At 44.6% G+C, this 18,637-nt stretch overlaps 1 protein-coding gene across 1 annotated transcript in view; it reads right to left on the bottom strand.

Annotated features, from left to right (window-relative positions):
* Positions 1–18,637, bottom strand: part of IQGAP1 (IQ motif containing GTPase activating protein 1) — a 101,582-nt gene that overhangs the window by 20,832 nt on the left and 62,113 nt on the right. The window contains exons 16-26 of the mRNA XM_028122080.2: positions 11,265–11,355; positions 10,903–11,070; positions 9,837–9,979; positions 5,431–5,601; positions 4,629–4,712; positions 4,461–4,532; positions 4,299–4,368; positions 3,720–3,928; positions 2,703–2,858; positions 2,298–2,461; positions 1,559–1,783 (exon numbers count right to left, since the gene is read on the bottom strand). Coding sequence (XP_027977881.1) covers positions 1,559–1,783; positions 2,298–2,461; positions 2,703–2,858; positions 3,720–3,928; positions 4,299–4,368; positions 4,461–4,532; positions 4,629–4,712; positions 5,431–5,601; positions 9,837–9,979; positions 10,903–11,070; positions 11,265–11,355 — 1,553 coding nt within the window. The remainder of the gene's footprint in view (positions 1–1,558; positions 1,784–2,297; positions 2,462–2,702; positions 2,859–3,719; positions 3,929–4,298; positions 4,369–4,460; positions 4,533–4,628; positions 4,713–5,430; positions 5,602–9,836; positions 9,980–10,902; positions 11,071–11,264; positions 11,356–18,637) is intronic.

The raw sequence follows: 18,637 nt of genomic DNA, 5'->3' as shown, positions 1-18,637 counted from the left end.
GAAATCCATCTCCATTTTATGAAAAACAAAGTAAGACACCAGTTTCCTCACAGGGAAAAAAACAAACAAACCTGGAATGCCTACCAAAACTTTGTTCTAAAACAGACTGACTCATGGACCATGAGATCTCTCAATACCCTGGAGCCAGCGCCCTGTCATGTAGGGATGCCCTGGGTTGCAGGCGGAACTTCCCAGTCCAGCACGGCATGTATCAACCGCATTCCAAGATTTGAGCCTCAGGTGTACAGGGCACAACAAAAATGGACTTTTCACCACATCCAGCAGTGACCTGCCTCCTGGTGACAGACATACATGTTACTGAGAAACAGATAAGGTGCCAAATGATCCCCATAGGGGATAAGGCCTTTCTCAGCGTCCGCAGAGCGGCTACTCTCTATCCAGAGGGCACCTTCCCCTTTGCCTGGGGGCCAGGCACCTGGAGAGCACGACGCCGGGCAGCACTGTTCAAAGTGTGAGCTGGTGCCAGTCTACAACTCCATCTGGGATGGGAAGGAGCCTGAGCCAGAAGGTAGTCAAGGCACTGCTTCCTTCCCTAGGCAAGTGTGGCTATGAAAAACACCAGCTGAACTCCACAGTGTGCTGAGAGACACAGGATTTTCAGTTACTGGTCCACAGAGCACACTCTGAGTAGCAATGGTAGGGAGAGCCACCCCTCCTCAGCTCCAGAGAACTTCAGGCACGACCTCACCCTGCTCCACAACCACCAGGAAAAACCACCCTGCACCAAGCTGCTCACCCTCTCTGTCCTCATTCAAGCTGGATAAAACCAGACACATGCTGGCTCTTTGAACTGTAATTTCCCAGCATTACGCATATTCTACTGACACACCTTTCTTTCGACGTGTCCATGCTGATGGTTAAACTGCTGCCCTAGCCGAGAAATCCTGAGTTATGTTAGTCCAACCTGCCCCCAGGATGCCAGGGCTGCTCCACACCATTTTCTCCTCCTCAACAAAACACAGTGCTCTCACGCACCTAAGTTTTCCTGTCCAACTCCATCTCCAGTGATGCCAGTGTCCCTTCAGGTTCTGGAGCCCCCGAGCTCCTCCCACCTCAGAACGTTCAGACATGAATACCCTGCACCCAGCTCTCAGCAAGACTGGCCCCATCTTAACCTTTAGGCCTCAGTTATGTGAAATTTCACCTTCTCAGAGAGGCTTTCCCTAACCACCCTACCTAAGTGAGCTCCCTCTTGTACTCCCCATTATAGTTCCCAAGGCAAAACTTCCTAGAAGTCTCAATTTGTCATTTCATTTTTAGGTACCTGTCTCTCCCATGCAAGAAACTATGAACAGAGGGCAGAGAGCTTGTCTGTTTTGTTCATTACTGTATGTATACCTAACACAGTGCCTGGCGCACAGTTAGCACTCAATAAATATTTGCTAAGTATGTGGATAAATTACCAGGTCAACAATGTAAAGAAGTAGTTTCTAAGAAAAAACTATTTGAACCACTATTACTTTATAAATCAAAGGTTAAGTGCTTAAAAAATAAAATTACAAAAATACCAAAGGAAAAGGTGTTGTGGTTGCCATACCTTGCCTCTCCTGTCTGAGACTCCATCTGATTAACCCAAGATTTGTATATATCCACAGGGTCAGTTTTGATGTTGAGAGACTTGTCGTCCATAATCTCCTTCACGACAGGGGCCAGGATTTGTCTCAGGGCATTCTGGCCCCGAGCACCTCGGTTGAAACTCACAACCATCTTAATGACTGTAGGATTTCCTGTCACGATCTCTTGAATCTGATCTACTTTTGACCTATAAAACATCAGATACAAATTCAATTTAAACTAATCATGAAATCTATCAATGTAAAGATAGAATATCTGCTTAAAGAAAGACCCCATCCCCTGGAAAGAGAAACCGTTGGAAGGAAGGAGGTACGGTGCTCTTTCTCTAGAAACATTCCCTGACACTGACCTGAACCCAGGACCCTCGTGCTGTTTGCAAACTCACTCACGGGAACCTGAACAGGTCCTTTATTAGATAAAAATGTGGTATCTTCATGTTTGGAGCAGCTTTTTAAAAATCCTATCTTAATATAGAATCTTCCTAAAATCACTTCAGCAAATCTCTTATTCTACCACCTCCTCGAAGCAGCAACACTTTGTATTTGTGATTTAAAAACTGGAAGCTGCTCTCGAGTAAGGGCTTCACATAGAGCTTGGAGTTAATGGAGGTCAAGGAGAGGTATGGGCAGGCCTGAATCTCAAACTGTGAGTGAGTAGGACAGTGGGACGGAGTCCCGTGCCCGGCAGCAATCTGTTCATACTTGATCTCCTCCTGGAGCGCGGTCTTAAAGAGCCGCAGGAGCAGGTACTCCTCTCGCTGGTTGGATGCGTAGTTGTACAGGGTGAAAATTACAGAGTCCATGAACTTGGTGGACTTGTTCTGGGGCATCTGAAAAATCAGCTTCGCCAGATAGGTGGGGTTCGTCTGAAATAAAACCAAGGGATACGTCATTTCTAGATAATATAAAGGCTGGCACAAATATTCACATTCTTTTGAACTTGAAGATTTGGAATGTGCAGAAGTAATAAAGAAAAATAAGACAGCCCTTTGCTCACGCCTCAGTGGAAGCCAGAATTACTCTCGCAGAGATGTATGTTGGCGAAGGTTTCCTTATGGGAAAGTAAATAAGCTAAATCTTACAAGACCAACTCCAGGAGCCACTCACCTGCAATAAATAAAACAGGTGTTGATAGGCCTCCAGCTTCTCTCTCTTCTCCTTGCTCAAAGCCTTGAGACCTCCCTTCTGCTTATTTAGCATCATCATATCAGACAACTGCTCCTTATTTTTTTTGGTAAGTTTTTTACTGTGGGAAACCACATCCTGAAAATGAAAGCATACACATAAACCAAAAAGCTTTGAAAGATGAAACTGGGCACTTGTAGCAAAGGTCTTAGAGCACCAAAAAAACTTGTATGAAGGTCTCTGCACTGGCAGATCCCATTAACTATTTTAGAATCATTACACTGTATCCTGTGTTCAGGACACCAATCAAATCTCCTACTTCCACCTCCCTATTAAGAAATTGCACTGGGGCACCTGGGTGGCTCAGATGGTTTAAGCATCTGCCCCTGGCTCGGGTCATGATCCCGGGGTGTTGGGATGGAGCCCTGTGTCCGTGCTCCCTGCTCAGCGGGGAGCCTGCTTCTCCCTCTGCCTCTCCCCCTGCTTGTGCTCTCTCTTTTAAATGAATAAAATCTTGGGGAAAAAAAAAAGAATCTGTACCATAAAAATGTCCACAGACTCGGGAAACCATCTTCTAGGAATCTAGATTAAAAACAGTCTTAAATACCATAAAAGCTACGTATTCACTAAGACGTTAACTACAATGTTATTTGTAATAAAAACTTGAAAAACAACCTAAATGTCAGATAGGTGCTGACATTAAACAGAGTATTTATGACTAGTGATCATGTGTGAAGCATATTATCCTCTAACGTAAGCGAAAATGGAGGATACAAAATGACCGTGGGGGGGTGGAATTATGGGATGATTTTTATATTTTTTTTTCTATGTAAAATTTTGCTATTGAATCATCTCGTTTCTTATGTAATTTTTAAAGAATGCATGGCATTCGCTGAGAAGAAAGCCAGCCTCTACCCCACCTGCAAGTCGGAACGGGTGAGGCAGGGGGTACTAAGCAGGACAAAGGGCACCAAGGCCTCTGCTGGCACTGGACCATACCTGCAATGTGATTTTATTTTTTACGAGCAGTCCAATTTTGATATCCATGAGATTGAGGTCATTCTCCAGCTGTTGGTTAGAACGAATGAGGGTAATGACCTCTTCCCGCATCTTCATAAGATCAAGCTCCTCCTGAAAATCTTGGTCACTTTGGTCAAGAAGGTGGACAAATTTTCGGACCACAACCATTGGAGGATCCTCAGCATTGACTGACAGAAAGAAAGTATGTGTCAGACACGTAATGGAATTACCAGAAGAAGTTCTAAGTCTTGGGGAAATGTCAGCACTGTCTTGAAAAAATAACTCTTAGACACACATAAGATATTTATTTTTGAGATGTGCAAAGACAAGCAGCAAGTGCAGTCTTCTCGGTCATGCTACTGCTATGTTATGACAAAGGTTAAGACAGCAAGCAACAAGACATACAGCCATGGGTTAGCAAAGGAACTTACATCACAAGCAGCACCCTAGCCCCCAAGCCTTGCCTTCAGGACCAGAAAGAGATCCGTGGAGAATACCCAGAACCTGATGGCTCTCAACCACTGCCTCAACTCTTGTCTGCCGAGCACAGTTACTCACTGAGAGTCTTGTAGTCATCACGAGCTTTGTTTGCCCGAATAAAAGCCTGGATTTTGATAATGTCATTTATCTAAGGAACAAAGAAGAAATTCCTTTGTTCATTTGCTCACCAAAAATACAGCAAAACTAATTCTGCCGGTCCTCCTACCCAAGGGCACTTACGTGGTCTCGGAAATACTGCAGGCGGTCTCTGTAGCGCTTTCTAGCCTGGTGCATCCTTGCCAGAGACTGAATCTGCGGGGAAGGGATCCTGGAAATTAGAACAGTCCTTCTTCTCAACACAGAGCACACGCACGTCCCATGCTGAGAAACGCTGTCGGACTACCATACCTTTACAACTTCATCTTTGTGGGCGCGCAGATATGCTAAGCGATCTTGATACGCCTTCTTCTGCTTGTAGCCCCTCCACTGTGACTGAAACCATCAAACATTACAGTGGACATATTACTTCCCAAGGATCGGAGGGAGTTAAAAAAAATCTCATCTTCATCAATTACCCAAGTGCAATTCACGATGAAGCTTTCCAAAGGACTGCACCCAGCGGTGACAGGGGAATGAGGGCGTGGGCTGTCCCTCCACCAGGAGGGCACAGGGCTACCTCCCACCTCCCTAGAGTTAGCACAGCACTTCACACCTTTCAAGGGTACCACAGGTTCTCTTATTGGCTCCTTACAACGAATCAGGTGAGGAAGGTAAGTATTAGTATCCCCATTTACAGATGAGGAAGCAAACTTAGAGGGGCTCACCACCACCTGGCAGGGGTGGGGCCTTGATTCCTCACTTGGAATTCTTCCTGTGACACCATGCTACCCCGTCACTATAGTCAAACCACAGTTGTTTCCTCAAGATTCAAATCTGGCACAAAGGAACAGTGTTAGAAGACAACGAGTCCCGAAGAACTGCCTCTGGGCCGGACGACTCATCTGGAAAACCATCCAGCACACTCTGACTATTCTGATTACAGCAGTAAGAAAGAGGAAGTACTTGTCAAGAAAAGGGAGAGACCAAGAAGTCAGAGGGCAAAAACCACTCTTGTTCGATCCTAAGAGCTGCCTGCTTCTTGCCCCTGCTCCGGAAGCCCCCCAGCACCACCACCCCCCCCCGGCTGTCTGCAGAACCGGCTCTGAGATACCTGAATGCAGGTGATGGCAGGGATCTGTTTCTTCAGGAAGTTCATCCTGGATCGGAACTCCTGTCGAACCAAGTACCCACGGCAGCAAGCCTGCAGCTTGGTGATCAAGCCTTCGTTGGCTAGCCAAAGCTGTTCTCGGTTGTACGCAGCTGTCACCCCAGAGATGGAGCTCTGAAAAAGCATCCGGTCACATTGGAGGACACACTTTTAACCACTTTCATCCACAGCACACACAGCCACCCTCACAGCTTTCTAGGTCTGTCCCAGATCTCTAACGAAGCAGTGGGAATGAAGACTTCAGGTCTATTTCTCAGGGCCAAGTCGTTCTCACGCCCAAAAAAAAAGTTACACACACACACACACACATGACCTTTACACACTCACCTACCCAACACTGCCTGCCAGGAATGGTGCTTGCTGACAAGAGGACAGAATGGCAGGTACAACACAGGGCTGGGCACCAAGTCCCCGAAGCCCCTAGAATGCCCCAGTGGAGGAAGGACACGGCAGGGGAATGGGAGCCTAGAGTGTGTGCACTGGGACCACAGGCACTGGAGAACCAGCACACTTCCCAACAGAGAAACAGAGCCAGGAGACTTCTTTTTAGAGAAGCGGCACTGTTACCAGAGTAGCTGGCAGGCTAGCATGAGCAGTGAACCAGGATGCTGTTACTGAAATCCAAGCGAGGGGTGAGCCGGGGCTGAGGGGGGCGGTGGCAGCGAGAACAGTGGGAACATCTGGCTACACCCCTAATAGCCACGTTCCCCTTTTCCTTGGTATCCGAGCCTTGATATTGTTTCCTGGCCAACAACAGGTGCCGTTAAAAGACTACTCGGGCTGGGGATGCAAGCAGCTCATGTGGGGTATGCACAAGTAGTCTGGGAAGACCGTTGGGAAAGCTCCTTGAAAGAGACAGGGAGCTTTGCTCTCCTTCCCTTCCTCCTACTTCCTGCCTGAACTGGTAACTGGACGGCTGGTGCTCCAGTGGTCATTCTGGATGATAAGGTGACCTTGAGGGTGGAAACCACGTGCTAAGAATGGCAGAGCAGACAGACAGACGGATCCTGGGAACAGATGGCACTGTGGAGCCACCACACCTTCACTAGACTGCCTGACTCCAGAATTATTTTATTTGAGGAAAAAAATACACCTTTATATACTGCAGTCTGTTTTTCTGTGAGACCGTGTGTGAGGTATCAGCTGACTTCTAGACTGCAAATGGAAAGGCAGGGCTGGTGGTTAGAAGGACTGAAGTCTGGAGGTACAAGATTTGGGGTTCATAAGTGCAAGGGAGAGAGCTAGAGCCACCAACCTGAATGAGGGCTCACAGGAAGAATAAGCAGAAGAAGAGAAGGAGGCCAGTGGCATCCTGACGTGTTTCAGTGGAGGGAGAGAAGGCAGGCAGCGAGGGAGATTGAGAAGGAGCCCTCGCCAGCGGGAGAATCAGAAGAGAACTGCACTGAAGAAGCCAAAAGAGTCGCAAGTTTAAGGAAGAGAACACAGTGAGAGGTCAAATATGAGGAGATCTCCTAAGAGACCCTGGCAATTCAAAGGCTATCAGTAAGTTCTAAAGCAAGAGTTTGACTAAAGTAAAAGCTGGGCAGGAAACGGTACTGCTGTAAGCTAAGAAGTGAATGGTAATGGGGAATGAATCAGTGAGGGGCCAGACTACTGTTCAAGGCATTCAGCAAGAAACGGATGACAAATTTGTAGGCAAGCCCAAATCAGGAAAAGTCCATAGGCTTTAAAAATATCTTTTTTCCTACAATGAAGGCAACAAGACTATGTATGCAGGCTACTACTCAGAAGCATACGCCAGGGCCAACGGCATCAGCATCATGGGGGAGCCGGTCAGAAATGCAGATTCTCAGGCTTCATCTTACACCCACAGAATCCGTCTCCACTTTACAAAGATCCCTGGGACGGACGGACGGACGGACGGACACACACACACACACAATTCAGAGAAGCACAGATCCAGGTTACATATGAGAATAACTGGAACTATGAGAGGAGAAGGAGCACAAGGTGGGTGAGGAACTGGGAGAATGAAATCAGAAACAAGATGAACAATAAGCTTTGGACAAGAAAATGATTAAGGAATTAGTGAAGACCCAGAGTCACTGAAAGTGCGGGAAATGGAGAGTAGGAGAATCCAGTTTGATGGACACTGTTTTTTTTTTTCTTAAGAGAGGTTAGTTCCCACACCAAAGTGAAGCAACATCCCTCCCCTGTTTGAAAAATTCTAGTTAGGTCCATATGCAAAATACTAAGTAGGAGTGTCTCTGTGGAAGTTAATGAGCTAATCAAAGGGGTGTGTGACTCAAAACAAAGTTAAAAATCACTGCCAGAAGAGGTGGCCTGGCTTCCTTAACAGGCACGTTAGGCCCTGGAAACTCACCTGAGCCTTTCCTCACATGCCAGTTAACAGGCCTAGGACTGCTCGTCTCCCCATAAACGGCCCTTGTTCCCCCAGTCCTTGGGGCCTTTCCCCATACAGTCCCTTCCCCTCTTCCGCGTCTGCTGAAATATTATCTGTGCTGTCTTTCTCCAGAACAAAATTAACTGCTTCTACAACATTCCCTCTACGTCACTGTTTTTGGAGCATCTGTTTCTGCCTGCCTCACACTACAGGACTCAGTCCCATGCTGTTGTCACCATCACACTGGGAACAACGGGAAGGCAGAAACTCTGACACATCTTTACATCCCACTCAACACTCACAGAGTTCGAGGGCTTTCATTAAATTTCCTCACGGTGAAACCATTTAGCAGAGAAGATGAAACACCGAACGGGAAGAGGAGAACTTCAAGCCCAAGACAGAAACTCACCCGTCTGCCAGATGTTCTGAATGAGGGGACTATCTCGCTTTGTACATATGTGGGCACTGTAGTTCTTCTTCCCAGGAGCTGGGAACTGCTGCCCGACGGAAGCAGATGGCCTGTACTGTCCTCTCTCTAGGAATCTTTGTGCCTATTAGTAACGTGTCTTGGGGCACCTGGCTGGCTCAGCCCGCAGAGCACGTGACTCTTGATCTTGAGGTCGTGAGTTTGACCCCACTGTGGGGGTAGAGATTACTTTAAAAAAATAAATGAAGTAGAATAAAATAACATTTCTAACTATGGCCTATAGGAGCTCACTGAACATCTTCCCTCGATACCTTTTCCTCCCTTTTAATGTTCATTAGACAACTCCAGTTTAATGCGCATGAGCTCAGCTCCAAGTGATGTTAAAAGTGCCCATGAAGGACAAGATACGCGGGTACTAACACAAACCCTGCAAACTTATTGGCTCACTTTAAAAACCAGGAGTGGGCATGAGACAAGTACAGATGTGACTGAAATTCAAATCCAAGTTGGTTAAATTCTGAATTACTATGAAGTTTTTCAGGAGGGCTTCAAATGAAATTGGAGGGGGAAAGGAGAGAGAATTTTAAAAAGATTCATCAAGGGGGGCGCCTAGGTGGCTCAGTCAGTTGGGCATCTGCCTTCGGCTCGGGTCGTGATCCTGGGGTCCTGGAATCCAGTTCCTGCTCAGCGGGGAGTCTGTTTCTCCCTCTCCCTCTGCCCTTCCCCCCTGCTTGCAATCTTGTGTCTCTCTCACTCTTTCTCTCAAACAAACAAATAAATAAATAAAATCTTTAAAAAAACAAACAAAAAAGATTCATCAAGGAGGCTGGCTGGTTCAGTGGGAAGAGCATGCACCTCTTGATCTCAGGGTCGTGAGTTCGAGCCCCACGTGGGGTGCAGAGATGACTTAAATAAATAAACTTAAAAAAAAAAAATCAAGGAGGTGATGCTTGAGATGGGTAGAAGTTTGACAGATGTAGACGTCAGGTAAGGGAGCTCTCATGACAGCGGGGACTTGTGCTGTCCATGACTGCGCCCCCATTGCTTAGACAAGAGCCTGCTACACTCACGGAGGTGTAAGTAACTGCTGAATGAATGAGCAAACAGTAAGAACGAATGGCATAGCAAACACACAGAGGATGGGGAAAAAGCACTTTAAAATCAGCCATAAAAAAAAAAAATGCTGAGCTTATTTGAAAGTACAGGTTATATTCTAAAACAGCATGGTTTGGAGTTTGTGGAACAGTCAGAAAAGACTGGAAAGGCAAATCAGAGAGATTAACAGTCACCGCATTTAACAAGGAGTTAAAGAAACTTTTCGTTTCTCTTTTTTTCTGATCAACCAAGTTTTCTTTAATGAGCACACAATTTACCTGACTTCATTCTACAGTTTGATCTAGGCCCTTAGTCGTCTCCGCAACCACTAGGGGAAAAAAAACAGTCCACATAGTTCACTATATAACCTTAATTTTAATCCAGATCTTCTAACCACAGGCCCTGTCCTTCTCACTGATGCTGGCTCTAGAACACGTTCTCTTGTGAGGAAGTGCGACCTACCTGGATCTCCTCCCGAGAAAGCTGCACTGGGTCCTGCATGACGCCGGGGGGTTCCTCCCACCCTCCTTCCTGGGTCTCCAGGTGGTGGTAGTAATAGTACCCACCTTTCACCCAGTGCTTCACCCACTTGCCGTTATTATCTCCTGGCAGAAAACAAAGGAAATAAAGATAAAAGAACCTCAGAGCCACACTTCCCACACTCACATACCTAACACTGCAGGATTAACAGTCTAAATAGAACAATTCCAAAAACCTGTTCCTGGCATCCCTAAGAGTAACGGGGAATCCTAAGTCCCTCTAAAATCATGGCTTCGTTATGTCTCATTTAGCTCACTCATTTCTACATTAGAAAAAGAAAATACGAAGTCCGATTGTAGAACTGACCTTGACTAACTTTGTTCCTTCTAAAGCCAGCATTTAAGACCTGGTGTGTCAGAAAACTATTCTGATAAAAAGATTTGCAACCATTCAGCCTCTCCAGTTAGTAAAAAAAAAAAAGGCCATGCAATGGGATGAAAAATCTTATCTTTATTCCTCTCTTTCTGCAGATAAACTACTTTTTTTTTTGAAAGATCTTATTTATTTATTTGAGAGAGAGAGAGAATGAGAAATAGAGAGCATGAGAGGGAAGAGGGTCAGAGGGAGAAGCAGACTCCCCGCTGAGCAGGGAGCCCGATGCGGGACTCGATCCCCGGACTCCAGGATCAGGACCTGAGCCGAAGGCAGTCGCTTAACCGACTGAGCCACCCAGGCGCCCTGCAGATAAATTACTTTTATATAAACTTAGGCAATCAGAACTAATGATGCCCTGTGAAAGATAAATTGTCAAATACTTGGATGCTTTTTGCCTTTTCAGAAAATTGACCTTTTTAACACAGCTGCCCTTAAGGGGGGTGGGGAGGTAAGAATTAAAAAAAATTTTTTTAAAGAGGGTATTATCTCCTTGTGGGCTTTAAAATAAGCCTAAATACTGTGCCTCTACACTAAAGTGTATTTCCCTACAGCTGACCCCTCTTAGATTCAAGCTTTTCCTTTCAAGGCACATATTTACGTCCCCATAACTCACCTGCTGCCAGTTTCTTCTTCTTGGCCTCAGCAAGGTCACTCTGGTAAGTCTCACCACATTCGGGGATGACTCCATACAAGCCGACATCAGGGGAACGAAGGGCACTCAGGGTCTTACCAACATCACCACTCTCCACTGCCTCATTAATGGCATAGATTCCTAGGGCAACTATCCCGGAAGAGAATTGTCACCAGAATAGTTGAGAAAGTGTCTACAGCCACACACTAATTCACCAACTGTTTGCCTACTGGTAAACTGCCCCCTGCCCACACCCCATCTCTCTATCAAGCTGAATACTGAGGTAGGGAGCCCAGCGCCACCCCCACCCGCCACAGAAACAGAAATAAACCACTGATACGTACACCTCTGTGCTTCTTGGGTGTCTCTGTTAGACTGCCAGATTCCACCTTGAATTTCATCCAACCACAACACAGCTGATTCGTCCTGGGTTTCCTACGCACCACGAAAAAGCAAAACAATATCAGAGTTATGGAATTAGGGTACAAGAGATCAAGGGGGCTTCTGAGACTCAGATGTAGAAGTTTCAAACACACAAGACACATCAAAGAGTCAACTGGGAGAGGCTAGGCATCAAAAACCTGGTAAAAGATTACAAGAGACTTGCCTCGGGTGCAGGTGACGGGGACGTGAAGAGGAAGCAAGTGGTTCAGGAGGTCAAGAGCAGCTAGAAGTGGCAGAAGGACCAAACTGGCAAGGGGCCTAGGGACTTTATTAGTGTGACAAGGGCCACGCTCTGAATATGAACATGTGGTATTTTTCAGAAAGCCCCTTTTGCGAAAATATTGAGATTCTCTATGACTACTGTTTTTAAGAGCATCAGACTTTATCACAGGAAAAGCCAGGAGCCGTAACAGGCAATCTAAACATGACCCCAGTTTATATTCTAAAATTTGAATGTTAAATCAGTTGTTGGAAACTTAAAAACACATTTTCACACAGAAACATAATAAATGGTGATTAGTTTCCTCAGCATGGCCAACAAAAGCCTCACAGGTCCATAGTGCAGTCTGAATTGAATACTGGGAACACGAATGAAATAGTAGTGTTGGCTTACTTCCCTCTTTCTAAAGACATCTTAGACTTTTTTTTTTTTTTTTTAAGAGAGCGAGCACATGAGCTGGGTGGGTGGAAGGGGCAGAGGGAGAGGGAGAGAGAGAATCTAAAGCAGGCTCCTCACTTAGCATGAAGCCTGACACGGGGCTCGATCTCACGACCCTGAGGATCATGACCTAAGCCGAAATCAAGAGTGGGGTGCTTAACTAACTGACCCACCAAGGTGCCCCCAATTTTTTTTCAAGCAGCTTATTGGCAATCATTTGCTCTGAAAGGCATTTTAACTAGAACTGTCTGCCAGAAATATCCTTCTCTATTATCTTCCAGTTTCCACGAACCTGGCTACCACTCTCTGATTTGGGCAAGTGGCTTCAGGATGAGCCCCGGGGACTCCGTGCTGTGAGGGTGCAGGCATCACAGTTGACACTCTGTCGTCTACCTAGGCTCAGCCTGAGTCAGAAATGCAAACCTCTGATACCAACTTAGCTTATAGAAGTTTCAACTGTCTCCAACAGGGTCGTCTGTTTGCTCATGTTTCCAACAGTCAGTACAGGAAGCACTGACTCAGTAGATTAAGATGGCAGCCTTCTCCACAAGAGGGGAGACACCTCAGGTTTTCCAGTGGCCAGTCTGACAGAGTCATGTTTGAGACGATCCTGGCAGATCCAACAAAATTAACTGCTTCTCAGGCTTGAGCTAATAGCAATCGGGGTAAACGGCAGATCAAAAATCCATTCTGACTGTTTGGTGTAAATATAATCTGACAATCAGACAACTGGGGGCAGGCACTACAACTCTGATGCTGGATGAAGCAGGGTCTGGGCTTCAAGGCAAAGTGGGCCTTTTCACTGCCCTCAGGAGGCCTACCAGCCGAAGTCGTGGAAGCTCAGAGAAGACTTCACTTTTCCCCCACAGTACTGTGGAGGGAGACACACCGTTTCCCTTGGCAGAGCCAAGCTGTCCCCAGTTCCTGCAATTTATAAAGCACACTGGTGACGGTATAAGGCCAAAGGCAGGCCACTGACATTAAAAGCAGTGATTTACTCCTTTCAAATGCAGAGTTTTACAAAGAAAGATCATTTAAAGAAATTAAGGTAAGGGCTGGGTTTAGAATCCTAAGAGGCACTGTCCCAGTTTTAAGAAACTGACCGTCGGGAAAGGAAAGGAGAACGCAAATAGAATGCAGGAACAAATCACCGAAGTGCTGAAGAGGTTCGTACTGTCCTACCACCAGTCCCTTTCTGTTACTGAAAACAGAAAATGGCCACAGAGACTCCCCCTAAAATCACACAAATAAATACTGGAAATGCTAAGCAATAGTTTCAGTGTGACACAAGAGGACGAGTCAGCTACGGGTCTGTGACAACGTGAACAGAGAGCCTATGCCAGAGGGCTGGGGGTGCAGTCCCCGACGGAGGCAGCCTGAAAATCTTCTCACGTTAAAACGTAAGTATTTCTACAGAACCAGGCTCTTTTGGGTTCACCTTTAAGTTAATCACACATCAGATACCTCTGAGCAGAATCTGCTGTCCGCAGAGCTGGGAGGTTTGGCACAACGTTCCTTGCATTCAGAGGAGGGCATAGCTCATCAAGAATTCTGACCATTCAGAGTTGTGCCTTCTCTGCCCCAGGCAGACTACAGCGGAACAGTTAATGCATATCCATGCGTACTCCCCTAAGAAACAGGTGACAGAGCTACGGTATGGAAGGCGAAAGAAAGAGAACAGATGGGTGTCTCAGGTGTGTCAGGGATAAATGATACAGCAATACGAGGAAAGAGAGGCAACATAATTCACCTCATCCCAGTATAAGGAAACAGGTACTCTCAGCTCCAATCAGATCAAATAAGATGACAAAAGCCCCAGATCCTCCTGCACGCTCTAAAGAGATCACCCAAGATTAACACAAACCATTCAGCAGGAGGTTAAAACTCTGGGCTAGATGTTGTGGCGATTACGGAGATAAAAAAGATTTAATGTGAAAAAGCTACATTAAATATGCTGAACTACTGCCCCCTAACAATGCGAAGGCTTAGCACACTGGCTCCATTTCAGAAGAGGTAAACAGATAGAAACCAGAAATAAGAATCAAAAAAGTAGGCAATGATTGCAGGTAAAAGAGGTGGAGAAGCCACAAAATACAGAAAAAGTAAAAGGGACAAGGGGCAAAAGAATGGCTATCGTGTGTGTGTGTGTGTGTGTGTGTGTGTGTGTGTGTGTGTGTGTGTAAAGTACAAACTCACACACCTCTAAAGGGCACTTCTTACCCCTTAAAACCTCCTTAGAAATCTCTCCCATTATATGTAGCATGGTGTGCATGTGTGATGATAAATAAAATCTAGGTTGCAGTATATTATGTGTACATATATGTAACACATGTAGTATTTTTATCTGCCGTCACACATGCAAACCATGCCACATTATATGAACTATGCCATGCATGCTACATACACATGTACACACACACATACATGAATCTGAATCTATACAACATATGCATCAACTATGCAACACAAGCACCGAACAATCAGAATGCAGCAGAATCGTATGGCCTGCTGGATTAGGTACATTAGTCCTTTAGTTACTGCACAGTAGCAGTGTACCAAATAAAGTATTTCAACATCCCAACAACTGGGACAGTTGCACCGGTGCAAAGCAGCTGATTTTTAGCTGCATGCATGTGTGTCTGTCTGTGTACACACACACTATATAGGGTGGGGGAGCAGAACAGAGATTTACAAGTCATTCATATCTGTAATTATAAAATGGGTTCCTTGAGAATCCCTGATATCCATGTCTTGGCATTCAGGTATTACTACCCCATGACTAGTAATCTACTTTTAGCAAGTATTCCAAAAACACTAAATTTAAATGAAGAGAGAAGTGACCACCAGTGAAAATAGCAGAGTAAGGACATCTGAAAATCCTCTCCTACATAAAAGAAACAAAACCCTGGCAAAAATTGTCAACTTTTTCAAAACATCAAGAATTTTGGCTTGCAGCAAACAGAGAGTTTATTCAAGAAAAAACATTGAGGGCAAAAATGAACTACTGGGACTTCATCAAGATAAAAAGCTTTTGCACAGCAAAGGAAAACAGTCAACAAAACCAAAAGACAACCAACAGAATGAGAGAAGATATTTGCAAATGACATATCAGATAAAGGGCTAGTACCCAATCTATAAAGAACTTACCAAACTCAACACCCAAAGAACAAATAATCCAATCAAGAAAGGGGCAGAAGAGGGGTGCCTGGGTGGCTCAGTTGGTTAAGCGACTGCCTTTGGCTCAGGTCATGATCCCAGGGTCCTGGGATCGAGCCCCACAGCAGGCTCCCTGCTCGGCAGGAAGCCTGCTTCTCCCTCTCCCACTCCCCCTGCTTGTGTTACCTCTCTCACCTGTCTCTCTCTGTCAGTTAGATAAATAAAATCTTAAAAAAAAAAGAAAAAGAAAAAAAAATGGCCAGAAGCATGAACAGACACTTCTGCAAAGAAGACATCCAAATGGCCAACAGACACATGAAAAAGTGCTCAACTTCACTCGGCATCAGGAAAATCCAAATCAAAACCTCAATGAGACACCACCTCACACCAGCCAGAATGGCTAAAATTAACAAGTCAGGAAAAGACAGATGCTGGCGGGGATGTGGAGAAAGGGGAACCCTCCTACACTGTTGGTGGGAATGCAAGCTGGTGCAGCCACTCTGGAAAACAGTATGGAGGTTCCTCAAAAAGTGGAAAATAGAGCTACCATACGACCCAGCAATTGCACTACTGGGTATTTACCCCAAAAATACAAATGTAGTGACCTGAAGGGGCACATGCACCCCAATGTTTATAGCAGCAATGTCCACAATAGCCAAACTGTGGAAAGACCCTAGATATCCATCAACAGATGAATGGATAAAGAAGATATATATGTATATATCATACATACATCATATATATATATCATATATATGATATATATAGATGTACACACACAAAGGAATATTATGCAGCCATCAAAAAATGAAATCTTGCCATTTGCAACAACGTGGATGGAACTAGAGGTTATTATGCTAAGTGAAATAAGTCAATCAGAGAAAGACAAGTATCCTATGATCTCACTGATATGAGGAATTCGAGAAACAAGACAGAGGAAGATAGAGGAAGGGAGGGAAAAACAAAACAAGACAAACCAGAAGGAAGACAAACCATAAGAGACTCTTAATCTCAGGAAACAAACTGAGGGTTGCTGGAGTGGAGGCGGGTGGGAGGGATGGGGTGGCTGGGTGATAGACACTGGGGAGGGTATGTGCTATGGTGAGCGCTGTGAATCGTGCAAGACTGTTGAATCACAGACCTGTACCCCTGAAACAAATAATACATTATATGTTAATAAAAAAAAAGAAAAACCATTGAATTGGGACAACAACTGTGAGCTTTGTGGCACTTTAAATGGCTCCACTCCCATCTGTCTCCCACCACCACCACCACACAGACACACACACACACCCTCCTTCAGAGCCCCATCTATTCCCAGAGAACTGTCATGAGCCAACCTGTTAGATTTAGATCCCTAGAAAGCCACAGCAAGGCTATCTTCATCTGAACTGACTTAGAGCTTGCCCAGTGCAAATAGCCTCTTCTTCAGGGGCATTTATCAAAAACCGTAAGAGGCACTTGTTTAACATCACAGATGTCTAGAGCAGTGGATAAAAATTTAGGCAAACAATAAGCTAACCAAAAAGCTTAAAAAGAAACGTCTGAAAATGAGACATCCAGAGAGCTTTGAAAGTCTCTGACATGTTCCTGAGATGGAAATCCAGAAGGCCGTAATGCATGTGCAAGCTGTGCACATGCTCAGAAGAGATCTGTAAGGCTGTAAGGGCTCATCTCCAGCTGACCTTGAGGTTCTGCGCACGCATGAAGCGAGGTCTACGGCAGAATTGTAAACAGCCTGGCTGAGTGTTGAAGGTGTGTCCCAACACGCACGCACTGGTCCTCAGCAAAGTCTGGGAGCTATACTGGTTCTAGGCATTTAAAAATACTCTTAGGGGCGTCTGGGTGGCTCAGACGCAAGTCAGTGAAAGGTCCGACTCCTAGTTTCTGCTCCGGTCATGATCTTAGGGTCGTGGGACAGAGCCCCGTGCTGGGCTCCACACTCAGCATAGAATCTACTTGTCCCTCTCCCTCTGGGCCCCCCATTTTCTCTCTCTCAAATAAATAAGTAAATGAATAAATAAGATCTTTTAAAAATAAATAAATAAAAATACTCTGCCTAATCATTAGCTGACCTCTAGCTAATCAAGAAGAGACTTCAGTGGCCACACATGACTTAACAGAATTGAAAATCACTAAACAAACAATAGTAACAAAGACAACAGTAAACTCTGAGGATGGAGTAGACTCTGATTTCCAGAGTTGCCCCAATATTAAAATGTCCAGTTTTCAACAAAAAAAATTACAAGACAAAGAAACAAGAAAGCATGATTTGACGAAGTACAACATCCATTCATGATAAAAACCCTCAACAAAGTAGGTTTAGAGGGAACATACCTCAACATAATAAAGGCCATATATAAAGAACCCACAGCTAGTATCATGCTCAATGGTGAAAAACTGAGAGTTTTTCCCCTAAGGTCAGGAACAAGACAAAGGATGTCCATTCTCACCACTGTTTTTTTAACATAGTACTGGAAGTCCTAACCACAGCAATCAGACAAGAAATAAAAGGTATCCAAATTGGTAAGGACGAAGTAAAATTTTCACTGTTTGCAGATGACATATTATATATAGAAAACCCTAAAGACCCCACCAAAACACTACTAGAACTGATAAATGAATTCAGTAACATTGTAGGATACAAGATCAACATACAGAAATTCGTTGCATTTCTATACATTAATAATGAAGCAGCAGAAAGAGAAACTATCTTATCACTTATCCCAAGGAAGACAGAATAATGTATAGAACTGTTGAATCACTATCTTGTATACCTAAAACTAATATAACACTGTATGTTAATTATACTGGAATTAAAATTTTAAAAAGGAAGAAAAAAGAAAATTCTATGAAACTACCAAAGTACAAAAGAAAAGAAAGAAACAGGAAAGCATGGTTCAAACAGGGAAAAAAGGAAACAAAGATTTAAATCAGCTATTTTAAATATGTTCAAAGAATTAAAGAAAACCATGTCTAAAGAACTTAAAGTATAAGAACAATGTCTCGGGCGCCTGGGTGGCTCAGTCATTAAGCGTCTGCCTTCGGCTTAGGTCATGATCCCAGGGTCCTGGGATCGAGCCCCGCATCGGGCTCCCTGCTCCTCGGGAAGCTTGCTTCTCCCTCTCCCACTCCCCCTGCTTGTGTTCCCTCTCTCGCTGTGTGTGTGTGTGTGTGTGTGTGTGTGTGTGTGTGTGTGTGTGTGTGTGTGTGTGTGTGTGTGTCTCTCTCTGTCAAATAAATAAATATTTATTTATAAATAAATAAATAATAAAAATATATTATTTTATTGTATATTTATTTGTATTGTATAATACAAATAAAAAAATAAATAAAATCTTTAAAAAAAAAAAAGTCTCACCAGAGAATATCAATAAAGAGACAGAAATTATTTTTCAAAAAAGAACCAAACGAGGGGCGCCTGGGTGGCTCAGTTGGTTAAGCATCTGCTCAGGTCAT

This window comes from Eumetopias jubatus, unplaced genomic scaffold (genome assembly GCF_037043125.1).
Source record: "Eumetopias jubatus isolate StellerSeaLion01/CBP00866 unplaced genomic scaffold, mEumJub1_p1.0 scaffold_7, whole genome shotgun sequence".
In the NCBI taxonomy this organism is placed as follows: Eukaryota; Metazoa; Chordata; class Mammalia; order Carnivora; family Otariidae; genus Eumetopias; species Eumetopias jubatus.
This window is presented reverse-complemented; position numbering and strand designations above follow the sequence as displayed.